A 15,611-nucleotide genomic window follows, 5' to 3' on the forward strand; every position below is an offset into this window, starting at 1 on the left:
AACACAGACATCTAAGGGCCTCCTTCATCCAAAATGACAGAGTTAAAGGCAGAAAGTCTAATCTTGTGTTGAAAATACTGCTGGGGCTGGGGCAGTGGCTCACACCTGTAACAGCACTTTGGGAGGCTGAGGCAGGTGGATCACCTGAGGTCAGGAGTTTGAGACCAGCCTGACCAACATAGTGAAATCTCGTCTCTACTAAAAATACAAAATTAGCCAGGCATGGTGGCACATGCCTGTAATCCCAGCTACTTGGGAGGCTGAGGCAGGAGAATTGCTTGAACCCGGGAGGTGGAGGTTGTAGTGAGCCGAGATTGCGCCATTGCACTCCAGCCTGGGCAATAAGAGCGAAACTCTGTCTCAAAAAAAAAAAAAAAAAAAAAGGAAGAAAGAAAGAGAGAAAGAGAAAAAGAAAGAAAGAAAAAGAAAATACTGTTGATTTTCAGCAATATTTTCTGGCCCCCACTCACCCTTCCAAAAGAGTTCATAGGTGATCCAGCAAAATCCCCTATCTTTCTCATATACTTCAACTCTTTACAGACAGCCAGGACCCATAGCTTTAAGACGAGCCTGAGATTATTTCTAATGTATTGCTTGTTAGGGCAGGAGACTTATGGGCAACCCTATTCACACTGACAAGCACTTGTAGTTAGGGTCCACTGTAGCTCTCAGCATTTTTGGTAGATGCTTCGGAGAGTTTGTTGAATATAGTCATCCCATATCTCCATCAGTCAGCTGAAATGTTATGGAATTCAAGCTGCTTGCCCTACAAGAACAATGTTGGAACGATTCGGATTCAAAGAGGGCCACAGAGTTGCTGTGTAAAAAGTTTTCAGAGCTGATTATACTGGGCCGCACCTAAAGGCAGAGTGCCCTTCCTCCAAGTAAGGCAGGGTCAAAGTTAATGCTGCTTAATGGGATCATTGGGTTTACCAGCGAAATCAAGCACACTGCCAAACTGGGTAGTTGTGCTTGTATATGGCCTGAGAGGTCTTTTTTTTTTTTTTTGTAAGTGGATGCCCACTTTGAGTATAATCCCCAAAAAGTCCTATCTCCCGGATAACTAAGTAGTTTGAAATAATGGATTGTCCAGACCTCTGTTATGGTGCTAAGTTGCCAGGTAACCACATGAAGGGGGCCTGTTTGCTCAGGTCAAGCAAGTAACCTGCCCAACCTGATGATGACTTACCACCACTCTTCTTAAGATATCACTCATATCACAACTGCTAGAAAATCCCCTACTGTAATCATTTATAGGAGAGAACACTAGGAGTAACTGGAATTCTCCATGCTCAAGTCCCTAGCTTCCTAGTTGTCTGGAGCTACTTCTCACTAGAAACCCAGGACTCAACTATCTCTTGGAGCTTTGCTGTTGTCCAGCTGAGCTCCCAGGGACATGGTAAGTTATACCTGTAGACCACGAGGCTTCTGCTTCCCTAACTCTTCCTTTGTTTTTTCTTTCCTTTCCGTGTCAATCAAATGTACTGCCCGTATAAACCAGGCGGGCTGCTTGGTTCCCTATTTTACGATGGTCTAGAGGAAAAGGATAAAAGCACCTCACTTGTCCGGGTGCGGTGGCTCACACCTGTAATCCCAGCACTTTGGGAGACCGAGGCGGGTGGATCACAAGGTCAGGAGTTCAAGACCAGCCTAGCCAATACAGTGAAACCCCGTCTCTACTAAAAATACAAAAATTAGCTGGACGTGGTGATGCGCGCCTGTAATCCCAGCTACTCAGGAGCCTGAGGCAGAAGAATCACTTGAACCCAGCAGGCGAAGGTTTCAGTGAGCAAGATTGCACCACTGCACTCCAGCCTGGGCAACAGAGCAAGACTCCATCAAGAAAAAAAAAAAGCCCCCCACTCAAGCTCTAGCTCATTTAACTCTCAGCCAATCAGTAACAAAAGACTCAAGAAGATTAATTAACAAACTCCTATTTTAGAGGGCTAGGGACTTCCCTGGAGCCCCGCATGCACAGTTAGACTTCAATGCCAACCCATAGTTACCCCCTCCTCACTTTAATCTAAAAGTCGCACCCAGGGATGGAGATTTAAAATGCTAACGCTACATATGATGTATGAAGAAGCACAGCGAACCACTGTGCGAGTGTCAGAAAAACCCTCCTATACATGCCCTGATATAACCCTTCCCCATAGAAAAACCCTACAAAACTAAACCACATACTACCCTCGGGGAACAGCCCGATCCTTCTCCTTTCTTGTCACTGGCTTTCTTGTACAGAAGCTAAATAAACTTGCTCTTTGCTACTATACCTAGTAGTCTTTATACTGGGAGATTACAAGAAAAGAACCCATGGTGCCGGTAACACTGAGAGTTGTATTTTTAGACCAGGAAGACAGGGTACAGCTGCCCAATAGGTCTGGTGGCTTGGACTTGTATCCCTACTAAATGGTTATTTTTGTTCTTAGGACCAGAGGCGAGTGTCTGTTCATTAAGGGAAAAACAAATAATAATAATAATAATAAAGGAAAACCTTACAGTGAAAGTTTGGAAACCTTAAACTTTCCACAGGGAGCCCCAGCCCCAGCAGCTTTGTGAATGGAAAGAACATGGAGCTTTGGCCCTGCCTGCCCCACAGGTCCTGCAGTGCAGTCTAAATCAAGACACACCTTCCCCAGCTCCACCCCATGGGCCAAATCTCTAATATCCTAAGCTAGTTCAAAGAAACTCTATTCTCTGAGAACCAACATCCCCAAATACCAATCAACCTCGTCCCCTGCTAGAATAGCACAATTAGGCCTCTTCTGTTTGAGCGCCTGGTGATTGAAGCCACTTTTGCAAAATTATGATGGTAAAATAAATCTGACAGGGCTGACTCCATCTTGCTTGAGTCTCACAGACTCGCTGACTTGGCTCATTCCAGGGCAGGGGCAAAGCTTAAATGATAATAGCTCTTCCCCAAAACTAAACTACCCTTGTAAAACTAATGAAAGGCCACCAAGTTAGGAGTATGAGAGGGATCTGAATTCAGCCATTATTCCAGAGGTCACAAGATTTGCGACTTCCCCAATTACGCCTGTAAATAACATCATTATTGTAGAACTTAAGGTTGGTATTTTGAGATGTCTTTTCAAGTTTCTGACAGCAGGATGGTGCCACTGTGACTCATAACTCAAGGAGTCCTGTGGCCCCCACCCAGAAATGGACTCAGTGCATGAGGACCATTTTCCATACCCCATGATCGCATCCCCAACCAGTAAGCAACAGCCACACCCTGGCCTCCTGCCTACCAAACTATCTTGGAAAAAGCCTAACCTTTGAGCCTTCAAGAAGATTGATCTGAGTAGTAACTCCATCTCCTACATGGTGTGGCCAGCTTCGTGTCAACTAAACTCTTTCTTTACTGTAATGCTGTTTTCCCAGATAATTGATTGTGTCTGTGCAATGGGCAGGAAGGACCCACTGGGAAGTCACATGATGCCTTTCTACTTGTGCAGTACTCCAGCCACCATTCCACAGGAAGAACGTGATTCTTCTTGGCTTCCAGGAACTTGCAAGTACTTGTACATCTGGATGTGGCATTTCAGTCCTCTCTCCAGATTTTTTGGTTAATCAGAACCTAGACAGTTTGGTTTTTAGTGATCTATAGTAGCAGCAGCAAATTTTCAAAAGCTTAGAGATGACCTTACTGGTCCATGTTCTCTTTACCTGGGCTATCTATATGGCACTGCCAGTATCACACAGAATGGCAGTACCTGGGAGCAATGGACCTCGCACTATCAAAGATGTGTGATGCTCCTCAGTTTTTTCCCAGGCTGCACGCTCCTAGTTTCCTGACTGCTTCCTGCCTGGCTTCAGGGCCTAGCCTGGATGGCATACCAGAGTTCTAACTTTAGGAAAGCCAAGTCTGAGGCAGGAGGGCTTGTAGCTGGGACTGGTGGGGGTTAGCAGATAAAAAGCTGCTATCCGTTGTCTTTGTCTCCCTTTTTAAAAAATCTCGGCCGGGTGTGGTGGCTCACACCTGTAATCCCAGCACTTTGGGAGGCCAAAGCAGGAGGATCACAAGGTCAGGAGTTCAAGACCAGCCTGACCAACATAATGAAACCCCGTTGCTACTAAAAATACAAAAAATTAGCCAGGCATGGTGGTGGGCACCTGTTCTCCCAGCTACGCAGGAGGCTGAGGCAGGAGAATTGCTTGAACTTGGGAGGCAGAGGTTGCAGTGAGCTGAGATCGCACCATTGCACTCCAGCCCGGGTGACAGTGCGAGACTCTATCTCAAAAAAGAAAAAGAAAAAAAAAAATCTCATGACATTGTATTCCATTCCCAGTGCTCCCTCTTACATATTTGCCTCACAGTCTTAGTGACCAACATAGTGATGTATTATTTTTAAAACTTGTTCAAAGTTCTCTGATGTCTCCCAAGGCACCACTTTGGGAGAATGTGCTGAAGGAAATTAAAATATATTGCCCCCAAAATATATTTATTTGACGTATTTTGAAATAGCCACTGCCTGGCCAGGAAACAAAAGTGGCCTTGCAAAGCTGTCTTTTGTGGGAAAAATTTGCATCTGTAGAGAATTTCCATTAAAGCAGTCACCACCCCTTCCCCTTTCTATGCCTTTCCAGGACCAGGAGAGAGTGAGAGTCTGATGCCTTTTGAAATCTAAAAATAAACATTATTATCTCTTCTCTCTGAGGGAGGCTTCATCTACATAACAAGGCCACCTTTGCCAGCCAAGCTTCTTCCTTTTCTCTCTCTCTCAACCAGTCTTGTCACTAACCTGATTCACCAAGGTAACCTGTTTCTAGCCATACTCAGTCTGTATTCTTTACTGTGGCCCCAGGATGGTATATGAGCTTCCATAACTCACTGGGAAACTAGATCTTCATTCTGAAGGGTCTCGTGTATACATGTTAAACAAATTTATATGTCTTTTCTCCTATTAATCAATTTGCCTCACACCAGTGATTTTTCAGCAAACCTTTAGGGGGCCAAGAGCCTATGGCTCACACACCCCTAATAATGAAATGGTTCTTAACTTTAGCATGGAGAAATTTGACAAAATCTATTGATCCTCCAATCCAAGAAAATGTACAACGTCAACATACACTCAAAATGTTACCACCACCTCAGGGAATTAGTGGGATAAAGCCCATTCATAAACTCCTAAAGTCACAGTGTTCTGTAGAGAGTGAGATACTGATCAATGGCTGACTGAAATCTACCATGGTCCTACAACCAAACTTCTGTGGAGACAGTTTAAACCTGCTTTCTTGCTGAGTTTCCACAGCTACTGTCTCTAAGTTTCCAGTTTCCCGACAATTATTGTTCTTAGGAGTATGTGCTTGTTATCACAGCTCTCAACAAAGTCTACTAAATGAATGTTTAAAAATCAGTCAAATACTGACCAAGAGATTGTTAAACTAAGGAAAGAGATGAAATACTGATGTTAAAATGGGGTTTAGGCCGGGTGCAATGGCTCACGTCTGTAATCCCAGCACTTTGGGAGGCTGAGGTGGGTGGATCACCTGATGAATTCGGGAGTTCCAGACCAGCCTGGCCAACATGGTGAAACCCCATCCCTACTAAAAATACAAAAATTAGCTGGGCATGGTGGCAGGCACCTGTAATCCCAGCTACTCCGCAGACTGAGACAGGAGAATCTCTTGAACCCGGGAGGCAGAGCAAAACTCTGTCTCAAAAAAAAGAGGTTTAAAGATGAGAATGAGAAGCTTTTGTAAAGTTAAGGTGAAAATATGAGTTTTCCAGGAATTATGTTGGAAGAAAAATATCTGTAAAATACATAACTTAGGAACCCCTGGTCCCCTTGGAGTAGCTAAAAGTGATGTTAGCACCATATCATGTTTGTGCAATGTTAAATAGTGTTGAATTCCCTAGTTGGGTTTCAGATACATACCCAGGAAGACAACACATCTGTTTCAAATAGAGGTTTGGAATGAACATTTTCATCTTCTCCAATGAATCGAATTAGTTTTTCCTCCTCTGTAGATGTTGAAGGTTGCTAGAACACAGAAACCCGCGGACCTGTTAGCAAGCTGGTGGGTAACACAGTGGCACACCAGCAAGTTTCCTGGCACCATGTTGGAAGCTTACATTTTTCATTTGCTTTAATCATACAACAAGCATTTTTGAAGACTTTCACATAGCAAACGCTGTGAAAAACTGGTGGGATGGGGATTGTGGACAACGGGATATAACTATGGGAAAAACAAAGAGGATTTCTTCCAGCTTCCAGGAACTGACAGTACTGTAGGAGAGATAGAAAATAAAATGAATAATTATGGTATAACATGATTACTGTTAGCATAAAAGTGTGTTCCAAAGGCTGTGTGCACCCAGAAAAGGGTCATGCATTCTTCCTAGGTACTTCAGGAATTATTAACAGAGAAAATGATATTTAAAGGCTGAACGGGTGCTGTAAAATAGAGAGGAAAGGGGCTGAACTAAGTCTACAGGTGGTGGTAGTAGTAGTAGTAGTAGCAGTAGTAGTAGTAGTAGTAGTAGCAGCAGCAATGGTTTTGTCAACAGAAAAGGGGTCTTATCACAGACCCCAAGAGCAGGTTCTTTGATCTCACACAGGATAAAATTCAGGGTGACTCACAGAGTATAGTAAAGCAAAAGCAGTTTATTAGAAATTACTCTATTACAGAGGAGGGTATCCTCAGAAAGCAAGAGGAGAAATGCCCTTACATAAATATAATGCTTGCTTATATAGGAGATTAAGGCTAGGAATAGTGTACTTTATTATAAAGCCTGGTGATCAGCTTGTGACAGGCTATTAGTATTGTTATTCTCTAATGTAACTGTTGATTTCAGCAATAATTTATGAGTGTACTATCAGAGACGTATGAACCAGAAAAACTCCATCTTAAAGAGCAGCTGGGTACCATGAGGCTAAAACCTACTGGGCTGCCTCCCCAGATGGTTCTAAGTCATAGGATGAGATAAAAGGTCAGCACAAAATACAGGTCATAAAGACCTTGCTGATAAAACAGGTTGCAGTAAAGAAGCGGGCCAAAACCCACCAAAACCACAATGGCCACGAGAGTGACCTCTGGTTGTCCTCACTGCTATATTCCTATCAGCGCCATGACAGTTTACAAATGCCATGACAATGTCAGGAAGTTACCCTATATGGTCTAAAAAGGGGAGGCATGAATAATCCACCCCTTGTTCAGGATATCATCAAGAAAATGGGCAACCAGCAGCCCTTAAGTCTACTCTGTCTGTGGAGTAGCTGTTCTTTTATTCCTTTACTTTCTTAATAAACTTGCTTTCACTTTGGACTGCAAACTTGCCCTGAATTCTTTCTTGTGCAAGATCCAAGAACCCTCTCCTGGGTCTGAATCGTGACCCCTTTCCTGTAACAGTACCATTATCTTTAAAGTGAAACGCATTTTTAAACTGAGAATGCCTTTTTCCATTGACTCGATTCCTCAACCATAAACATCTTGTGATTAAGAGTGTCCAATTTCCTGGGAAATTAACCCAGTAGGTTTTGCTTTATCTGGACTTTATTCAAGATGGAGTCATTCTAGTTAAGACACCTCTGACAATTTCGATTTATTCTGTGCCTTCTATATACCAAACACTTTACCAGAAAGAAAACAGAAAATGACGATTGAAATAGGCTTGGGTGTTACATCATATTTTTGTTCTGTTGTCCTGCCTGTGCAGTGAGTAGAAGACCTAGTTCAGAGCCTGGAGTCATGCCAACACTTAAACTATATACAGAGAAGAAGCACATCAGAGAAGTAAATTAAGACATTGTAGAGAGTATTAGGCAATCATGAGTTTTAGAAGCCAAAGACAGTAGTAGTCAATCTAAGAATTAGCAAGGGCTCTTGTGCCAGACTTAACTGGGTTTGAATATTGGTTCTGCCACTTACAGCTATATGATTTTGGGTAAGTCAGTCAACCTCTCTGAGCTTCAGTTTTCTTATCTGTAAAATGGGGGCAATAATATATACCTTGAAGTTGTGTTGCATAGATAAGAGATAATATGTGCAAAGTATATCACTCATGATAGGCACTCAATTTTTGGTAATCCTTGTATTATTATTACACATGTCCCAGGAAGGGCTTTTGTTACTACAAATGCCCCTGCAGGGGTTAAGACAGGGTAAAGGGAGGAGAGGTCTGGTGATGGGCCTGGGAGGAGGGCAAAAGGCAGCTCAGAATGGGAGCTGAAGAAGTGGAAATATGGAGTTTCAAAGTGTTATCTGAAAAATGTGGCAATGAAGGGCTAAAAAAATAGCACCAGAATGAGAGGTAGGTTGTGTAGTTAATGGTAATATAGGTATAAATGAGGCTAATGGAAAATGGCTGGATTTAGAAGGGAAAAGGAACATCCCTTCCTCTGAAAATAAAGTGACAAAGATAAATATTTCTGCAGGTTTGGCTAAATCTATATGAGAAAAAGAAGGAAACCAAAGAGTTCACTCCAGACCACCTACTTCTATTCTCCACTGTGTGTGTGTGTCTCTCTATATATATAATTTCCCCCACTATATATATATAATATATATATAAAGGGTCCAGGCATGGTGGCTCATATCTGTAATACCAGCACTTTAGGAGGCCGAGGTAAGACGATCACTTGAGACCAGGAGTTCAAGACCAGCCTGGGCAACATAGCAAGATCCCATCTCTATTTTAAAAATTTTAAAAATTAGCTAGGCATGGTGGTGCATGACTGTAGTCCTAGCTACTCAAGAGGCTGAGGTAGGAGGATCATTTGAGCCCCAGAGTTCGAGGTTACAGAGAGCTATGATGACACCACAGCACTCCAACCTGGGTGACAGCGCAAGACTCTGTCTCTAAAACATATATATGTATGTATGTATATAGGAGGAAAAACAAATACCAAATAATCTTACTTCTTCTGTTTTCTCTTTATTTTCCTCCTGAAGTTTCCTATCCCTCTTACTTTCTTCTTCATCCTCTTGAAGAGACTCATCTATTTCAGGCTCAATGAATTCTTTTACAGCCTCCTGTGAGATGAAACAGTATGATGATTAAAGGATGTATATAAATATTAGCAATTATTTGTTCAAAAATATTTAATGAGCACTAATCCTGCAACTGGGTACTGTGCTAGTGACAAGGATACAAAGATTGATAAAAATAGTCCCTGTCCTTAAGAAACTTATAATTTCATGGACAAGAATATACAATGAATGCATATAGTCACATAGTAGGAGCACCTGATTTAGACAAGGTAGGGGACTGGGTAAAAGAGGGAGTTGGTCAGGAAGGTTTCCTGAAGGAGATAATGTTTGAGTTTTTTCTTGAAGGATGGGGAAGGAAAAGAAGGAGCTCTGGGCAGAGGATGTTGTATGTACATGATTGGTTCTGAGAGCGCCTAGTTCAATAGGACAAAAACTGGGAGACAAATGAACAGGAGTGCAATCATAGAGAAAGGGCGAGACTGTCAAGCCAGGGAGATGATTGGCTCTTACCCTGGAGGCAATGAGGCTCTAATAAATTGATTGATTTGCTTTGCATTTCAAAACAATCATTCTAGCAACAGAAGACTAGCTTTAAAGAAGAGGAAGAAAGGGAAGGAGAGGAAGAGAAAAGGAGCCTGAACAAAATAGCGGTTGCTGGAATAAAGAAAAGGAAAAGGAAGATTTAAGAGATATTTAAGAGGTAAGTCCGAGTGATTGACTGGATGGACACGGGATGGTTAGGGAAAAGGTACATCTTAAATGACACTTAGTTTATAATTTAGACCACTAGAGAGATGACAATGCCATTCACAGAGACAATGAACAAAACTGGATAAACAGGTTTGGAGAGAGAGATGAGTTCAGATTAGGCTGTGAGGGTTTGAGGTACCATTGAGATATCCAAGAGAAAATATCCAGCAAGTAGCTGAATATATGGATCTGGAGTTTAAGATGAAAGAATTTGGGCTAAAAATAGAGATCTGACAGTTATCTGCATTTAATTAAAGCCAAGAAAGTAAATTATATCCTAAAGGCAAACTTGTGAGGTAGCCAGAGAATCAGACAGTAACCCAGTTACATAAAATGCTAGGGATCTATGGAAAACAGTGTGGCGATTCCTTAAAGAACTAAAAATAGATCTACCATTCGATCCAGCAATCCCACTCCTGGGTATCTATCCGGAGAAAAAGCAGTCATTATATGAAAAAGATGATTGTACACGCATGTTTATAGCAGCACAATTCACAATTGCAAAAATATGGAACCAACCCAAATGCCCATCAATCAATGAGTGAATAAAGAAAATGTGGTATATATACACCATGGAATACCGCTCAGCCATAAAAAGGAATTAAATAATGGCATTTGGAGACTGTTATTCTAAGTGAAGTAACTCAGGAATGGAAAACCAAATATTGTATGTTCTCACTCATAAGTGGGATCTAAGCTATGAGAACACAAAGCCATAAGAATGATACAATGGACTTCAGGGATTCAGGGGAAAAGGGTGGGAGGTGAGGAGGGATAAAAGACTACACATTGGGTACAGTGTACACTGCTTGGGTGATGGGTGCACCAAAATCTGAGAAATTATCACTAAAGAACTTACTCATGTAACCAACTATGACCTGTTTCCCAAAAACCTATTGGGAAAAAAAAAAAGGAATGATGTTCTGATGCAGGCAACAATGTGGCTGACCTTTGAAAACACTATGCTAAGTGAAATAAGCACAAAAGGGCCAGGTGCGGTGGCTCAAGCCTGTAATCCCAGCACTTTGGGAGGCCGAGACGGGCGGATCACAAGGTCAGGAGATCGAGATCCTCCTGGCTAATACAGTGAAACCCCGTCTCTACTAAAAAAATACAAAAAACTAGCCGGGCGAGGTGGCGGGCGCCTGTAGTCCCAGCTCCTCGGGAGGCTGAGGCAGGAGAATGGCGTAAACCCGGGAGGCGGAGCTTGCAGTGAGCTGGGATCCGGCCACTGCACTCCAGCCTGGGCGACAGAGCGAGACTCCATCTCAAAAAAAAAAAAAAAAAAAAAGAAATAAGCACAAAAGGCCACATATTGTATAATTCCATTTACATGAGATGTCCAGAATAGGCAAATCCATAGAGCCAGAAAATGTGTAGTGTTTCCAGGGCCTGAGAAGAAAGAGGAAATTTGAGTGACTGTTAATCAGTATGGATTTTCTTTTTGGGAATGATAAAAATGTTCTGGAATTGAATAGTGATTATCACTGCACAACTTTGTGAATATACTACAAACTATTACTGAATTGTACATATTACATGAATTGTATCTCAATAAAGCTGTTATTTTTAGAAGAATAATTTGGCCACTCCACATTGTATACATACTTCAAAACATCATGTTGTACACAATGAAAATACACAATTTTTATTTGTCAATTAAAATAAATAGGAAATTGCTGCCTCAAAAAAAATCAGATGAAATCAAAGCCTATACTCAAGGAAAACAATAATAGATTTTCAAACCTCTGAAAAAAAATAAAATACGCTAGGGAAGAAAGAGGAGCCTGAAAAGGCAGCCAGAAGTAGCCTCTGAAGTATGAGAGGCCACGAGGAAAGCCAAAAGAGAAGAAAGAAGGAGTCATCAGTGTTGAACACCTCAAAGGAGTCTACTCATAGAGATTTAAAACCATCCTCTGGATGTTTACAGCACTAATATTTATAAAAGCAAAAGCTAGCAATAAGCTCAATGCCCACAACAGGAAAATGCATAAATAAATTATGGTGTAAGCCATATAACAAAATACTTTATAGCAATGTTAAATTATGCTATAGAAATATGTATATAGTATAGAAAAATAGTCACAATGTATTAGGATATTTTTACAAAATGAAAATACTTTTTTCTTGGTAATATTTTTGCTGTAAAATATTTGAACACTACAGAGGAATTAAGAATCTTAATGCTCAAAGAGTTAATAATTTCTATCAGTTTGCTGAATATTCCTCTAGAATGCTTTTTGCACCTATAAACATTTTAATATAAATGAGATAATGTAACTTATATTCTATAATCTGCTTTTCTCAATAATATATCATGGATTATATTTATTTAACTACTTAAACATCTACTTCATCTCATAGAACTCCATCATTTCAATGTACCATATTGTATTTAACTAATCTCCTACTGATCATCATTCATATTGTTTCTAGTATTTTGCTATTATACTATGCTGTAATAAACATTCTTTTACAGCTATATCATATACTAGAATTATCAAAAAGACTACAAAAGTTATATTTAACCTATTTAAAGAAATAAGAGAGTGAAAATATGAGCAGAGAGAGAAAGATTACAAAAATGCTCAGACCTGAAAAAGAATCAAATAGGACTTCAGCAATTTAACTGTAAAACTCAACAGAAAGGTTTAATGGCAGATGAAATTCAATTGGAGGGCAAATTAGTGAACTGGATGGTAAGCCAGAAAAATTATTCAGGATGCAATGCAGAGAAATAGAAAGATAGAGAATATGGAAGAAGGTTAAGAGACATGGGGGATTGATTCCAACACACGTTCATTTACAGTTCTAGAAGGAAAGAAGAGAGCAGAGTTGATGGGTGCAGCACACCAACATGGCACAAGTATACATATGTAACAAACCTGCACGTTGTGCACATGTACCCTAGAATTTAAAGTATCATAAAAAAAAAAAAAAAGAAGACAGCAAATGCAGTAGAGGCAATATTTGAATAGATGATGACTTAGAATTTTCCAGATCTAACAAAAGATACCAAACTAAAGATTCAGGAAATCAAGAGAATCCCAAGCAAAATTTTAAAAGAAAAGAAAATCCATCTCCACATTAATCTGAGCAAAGGCAAAAAGATGATCTTAAAAACAGTCAGAGAGAAGAGATGAATTAACTTCAAAGAAACAGACAGTTGGATTCTCAATGGTCAGTTCAATAACAACAAAAACCAGAAAATAGTAAAAATAATAATGATGTGCTGAGATAAAAGAATACCATCCTAGAATTAATAGCATACCCAGCAAAAAAATGAGGGTGAAATAAAGGCATTTTCAGACAAATGAAAACTGAGTTTGCCACCAGGAGATCTTCACTAAAGAAAATTCTAAAGGTTAAGGCAGAAGAAAAATAACCCAAGGTGGATATCTGAGACTTCTGAAGAAAGAACAAATAAATTAACTTATAAATCAGCTCCAATGCCAGCATATTTCTTAGAGGTAAATCACTAAAGGCATTCCTGCTAAAGTCAGAAGCAAGAAAAGGATGCTTGTTATTTCCACTACTATTTAATATTGAATTGGAAGAATTACTCAATACAATTAAACAAGAAAAAACAACTAGAAGTATCTATCAGATTGAAAAGAAAGAGATAAAACTATCCCTATTTGTAGGTGATTTGATTAAGTATTTAGAAAACCCCAAAGAATCCACTGAAAAACTACTAAAAACAGTAAGAGGAGGAGCAGCAGGAGGAGGAGAAAAAAACACAATATGAGAATTTAGTAAAGTCACAGCATATAAAATTAAAACAAGAATGGTGGTGAACATCTGTAATCCCAGCACTTTGGGAGGCTGAGGCAGGAGGATCACTTGAGCCTAGGAATTCAAGCCAGCCTAGGCAACATAGCAAGACCCTGTCTCTATGAAAATTTAAAAATTAGCCAGGCATGGTGTCACACACCTATAATCCTACCTACTCAGGAGGCTGAGGTGGAAGGATTGCTTGAGCACAGGAGGTCAAGGCTGCAGTGAGCCATGACTAGACCACTGAACTCCAGCCTGGGTGACAGAGTATGATCCAATCTCAAAATATAAAACAAAATTAAATTGAATTAAAATACAGAAATTGATTATATATATTATATATACACATAGTTATTAGTTAGAAGATATAATGGAAAAGAATGTCTCATTTAAAATAGCAAAAAATAAAATACTCAGGCATAAACCTAATAAATGTACAAAATGCAAACAAGTAAGACATGATTGACAGGCATAAAAGTAGACATCCTATATTCCATATTCTTGGATAAGACAATTCAGCATCATAAACATGTCTGCTCTAAGTTAATATATAAATTTAATATTATACTGGTTTTAAAAAGTCATATTTTTAAGAACTAGATTATAAAGTTATATAGAAAAATAGCCAGGTGCAGTGGTGCACACCATAGTCCCAGCTACTCTGGAGGCTGAGGCAGGAGGATCACTTAAGCCCAGGAGTTTGAGACCAGCCTAGGCAACATCAAGATCCCGTCTCTAAAGAATAAATAAATAAATAAATAAATAAATGAAAGAATAAGTAGCAAGAATCGCAATGAACTGTCTGAAAAAGATCCATGAAGAGAGCTGGTCCTACCAGATATGAAAATGTATCATAAGAAAGTCAAACCATCCCTGTTTGCAGATGACAAGATCCTATATCCAGAAAACCTAATTGTCTCATCCCAAAAGCTTCTTAAGCTGATAAACAACTTCAGCAAATCTCAGGATACAAAATCAATGTGCAAAAATCACTAGCATTCGTATACATCAACAACAGTCAAGCCGAGAGCCAAATCACAAACAAACTCCCATTCACAATTGCCACAAAAAGAATAAAATACCTAAGGAATATAGCTAACTAGGGAGGTGAAATATCTCTAAAAGGAGAACTACAAACCACTGCTCAAAGAAATCACAGATGACACAAATGGAAAAACATTCCATACTCATAAATAGGAGGAATCAATATCGTTAAAATGGCCATACTGTCAAGGGCAATTTATAGATTCAATGTTATTCCTATCAAACTACCATTGACATTCTTCACAGAACTAGAAAAAACTATTTTAAAATTCATATGGAATCAAGAAGAAGCCTGAATAGCAAGGCAATCCTAAGAAAAAAGACCAAAGCTGAAGGCATTACACTACCCAACTTCAAAGTATAGTACAGGACTGCAGTAACCAAAACAGCATAGTATGATACAAGAACAGACACATACACCAATACCTAGAAATAAGACCTCACACTGACAAACCATCTGATCTTCAACAAAGCTGACAAAAACAAGCAATAGGGAAAGAATTCCCTATTCAATAAATGGTGCTGGGATAACTGGATAGCCATATGGAGAAAATTGAAACCAGAACCCTTCCTTATGCCATATACAAAAATTAACTGAAGATGGGATTAAAGGCTTAAATGTAAAACCCAAAACTATAAAAACCCTGGAAGACAACCTAGGCAATACCATTCTGGACATAGAAATGGGAAAAGATTTCACAATGAAGATGCCAAAAACAATTGCAACAGAAGCAAACATTGACAAATGGGATCTAATTAAATTAAAGAGCTTCTGGACAATAAAAGAAACTATCCATAGAGTAAACAGACAACCTACAGAGTGGGAGAAAATTTTTGCAAACCATGTATCCGACAAAGGTCTAATATCCAACATCTATGAGGAACTTAAACAAATTTACAAGCAAAAAACAACCCATAAAAAAAAGTGGGCAAAGAACATGAACAGACACTTTTCAAAAGACATAAATGTGGCCAACAATCATATGAGAAAAACTTCAACATCACTGATCATTAGAGAAATACAAATCAAAACCATAATGAGATACCATCTAACACCAGTCAGAATGGCAACTATTACAAAGTCCAAAAATAACAGATGCTGG

At 39.7% G+C, this 15,611-nt stretch overlaps 1 protein-coding gene across 1 annotated transcript in view; it reads right to left on the minus strand.

Moving 5' to 3' along the window:
• AXDND1 (axonemal dynein light chain domain containing 1) overlaps nt 1–15,611 on the minus strand; it is a 185,853-nt gene that overhangs the window by 24,606 nt on the left and 145,636 nt on the right. The window contains exons 22-23 of the mRNA XM_025389451.1: nt 8,866–8,979; nt 5,883–5,987 (exon numbers count right to left, since the gene is read on the minus strand). Coding sequence (XP_025245236.1) covers nt 5,883–5,987; nt 8,866–8,979 — 219 coding nt within the window. The remainder of the gene's footprint in view (nt 1–5,882; nt 5,988–8,865; nt 8,980–15,611) is intronic.

The sequence above is a fragment of the Theropithecus gelada genome, chromosome 1, assembly GCF_003255815.1.
Source record: "Theropithecus gelada isolate Dixy chromosome 1, Tgel_1.0, whole genome shotgun sequence".
Lineage (NCBI taxonomy): Eukaryota > Metazoa > Chordata > Mammalia > Primates > Cercopithecidae > Theropithecus > Theropithecus gelada.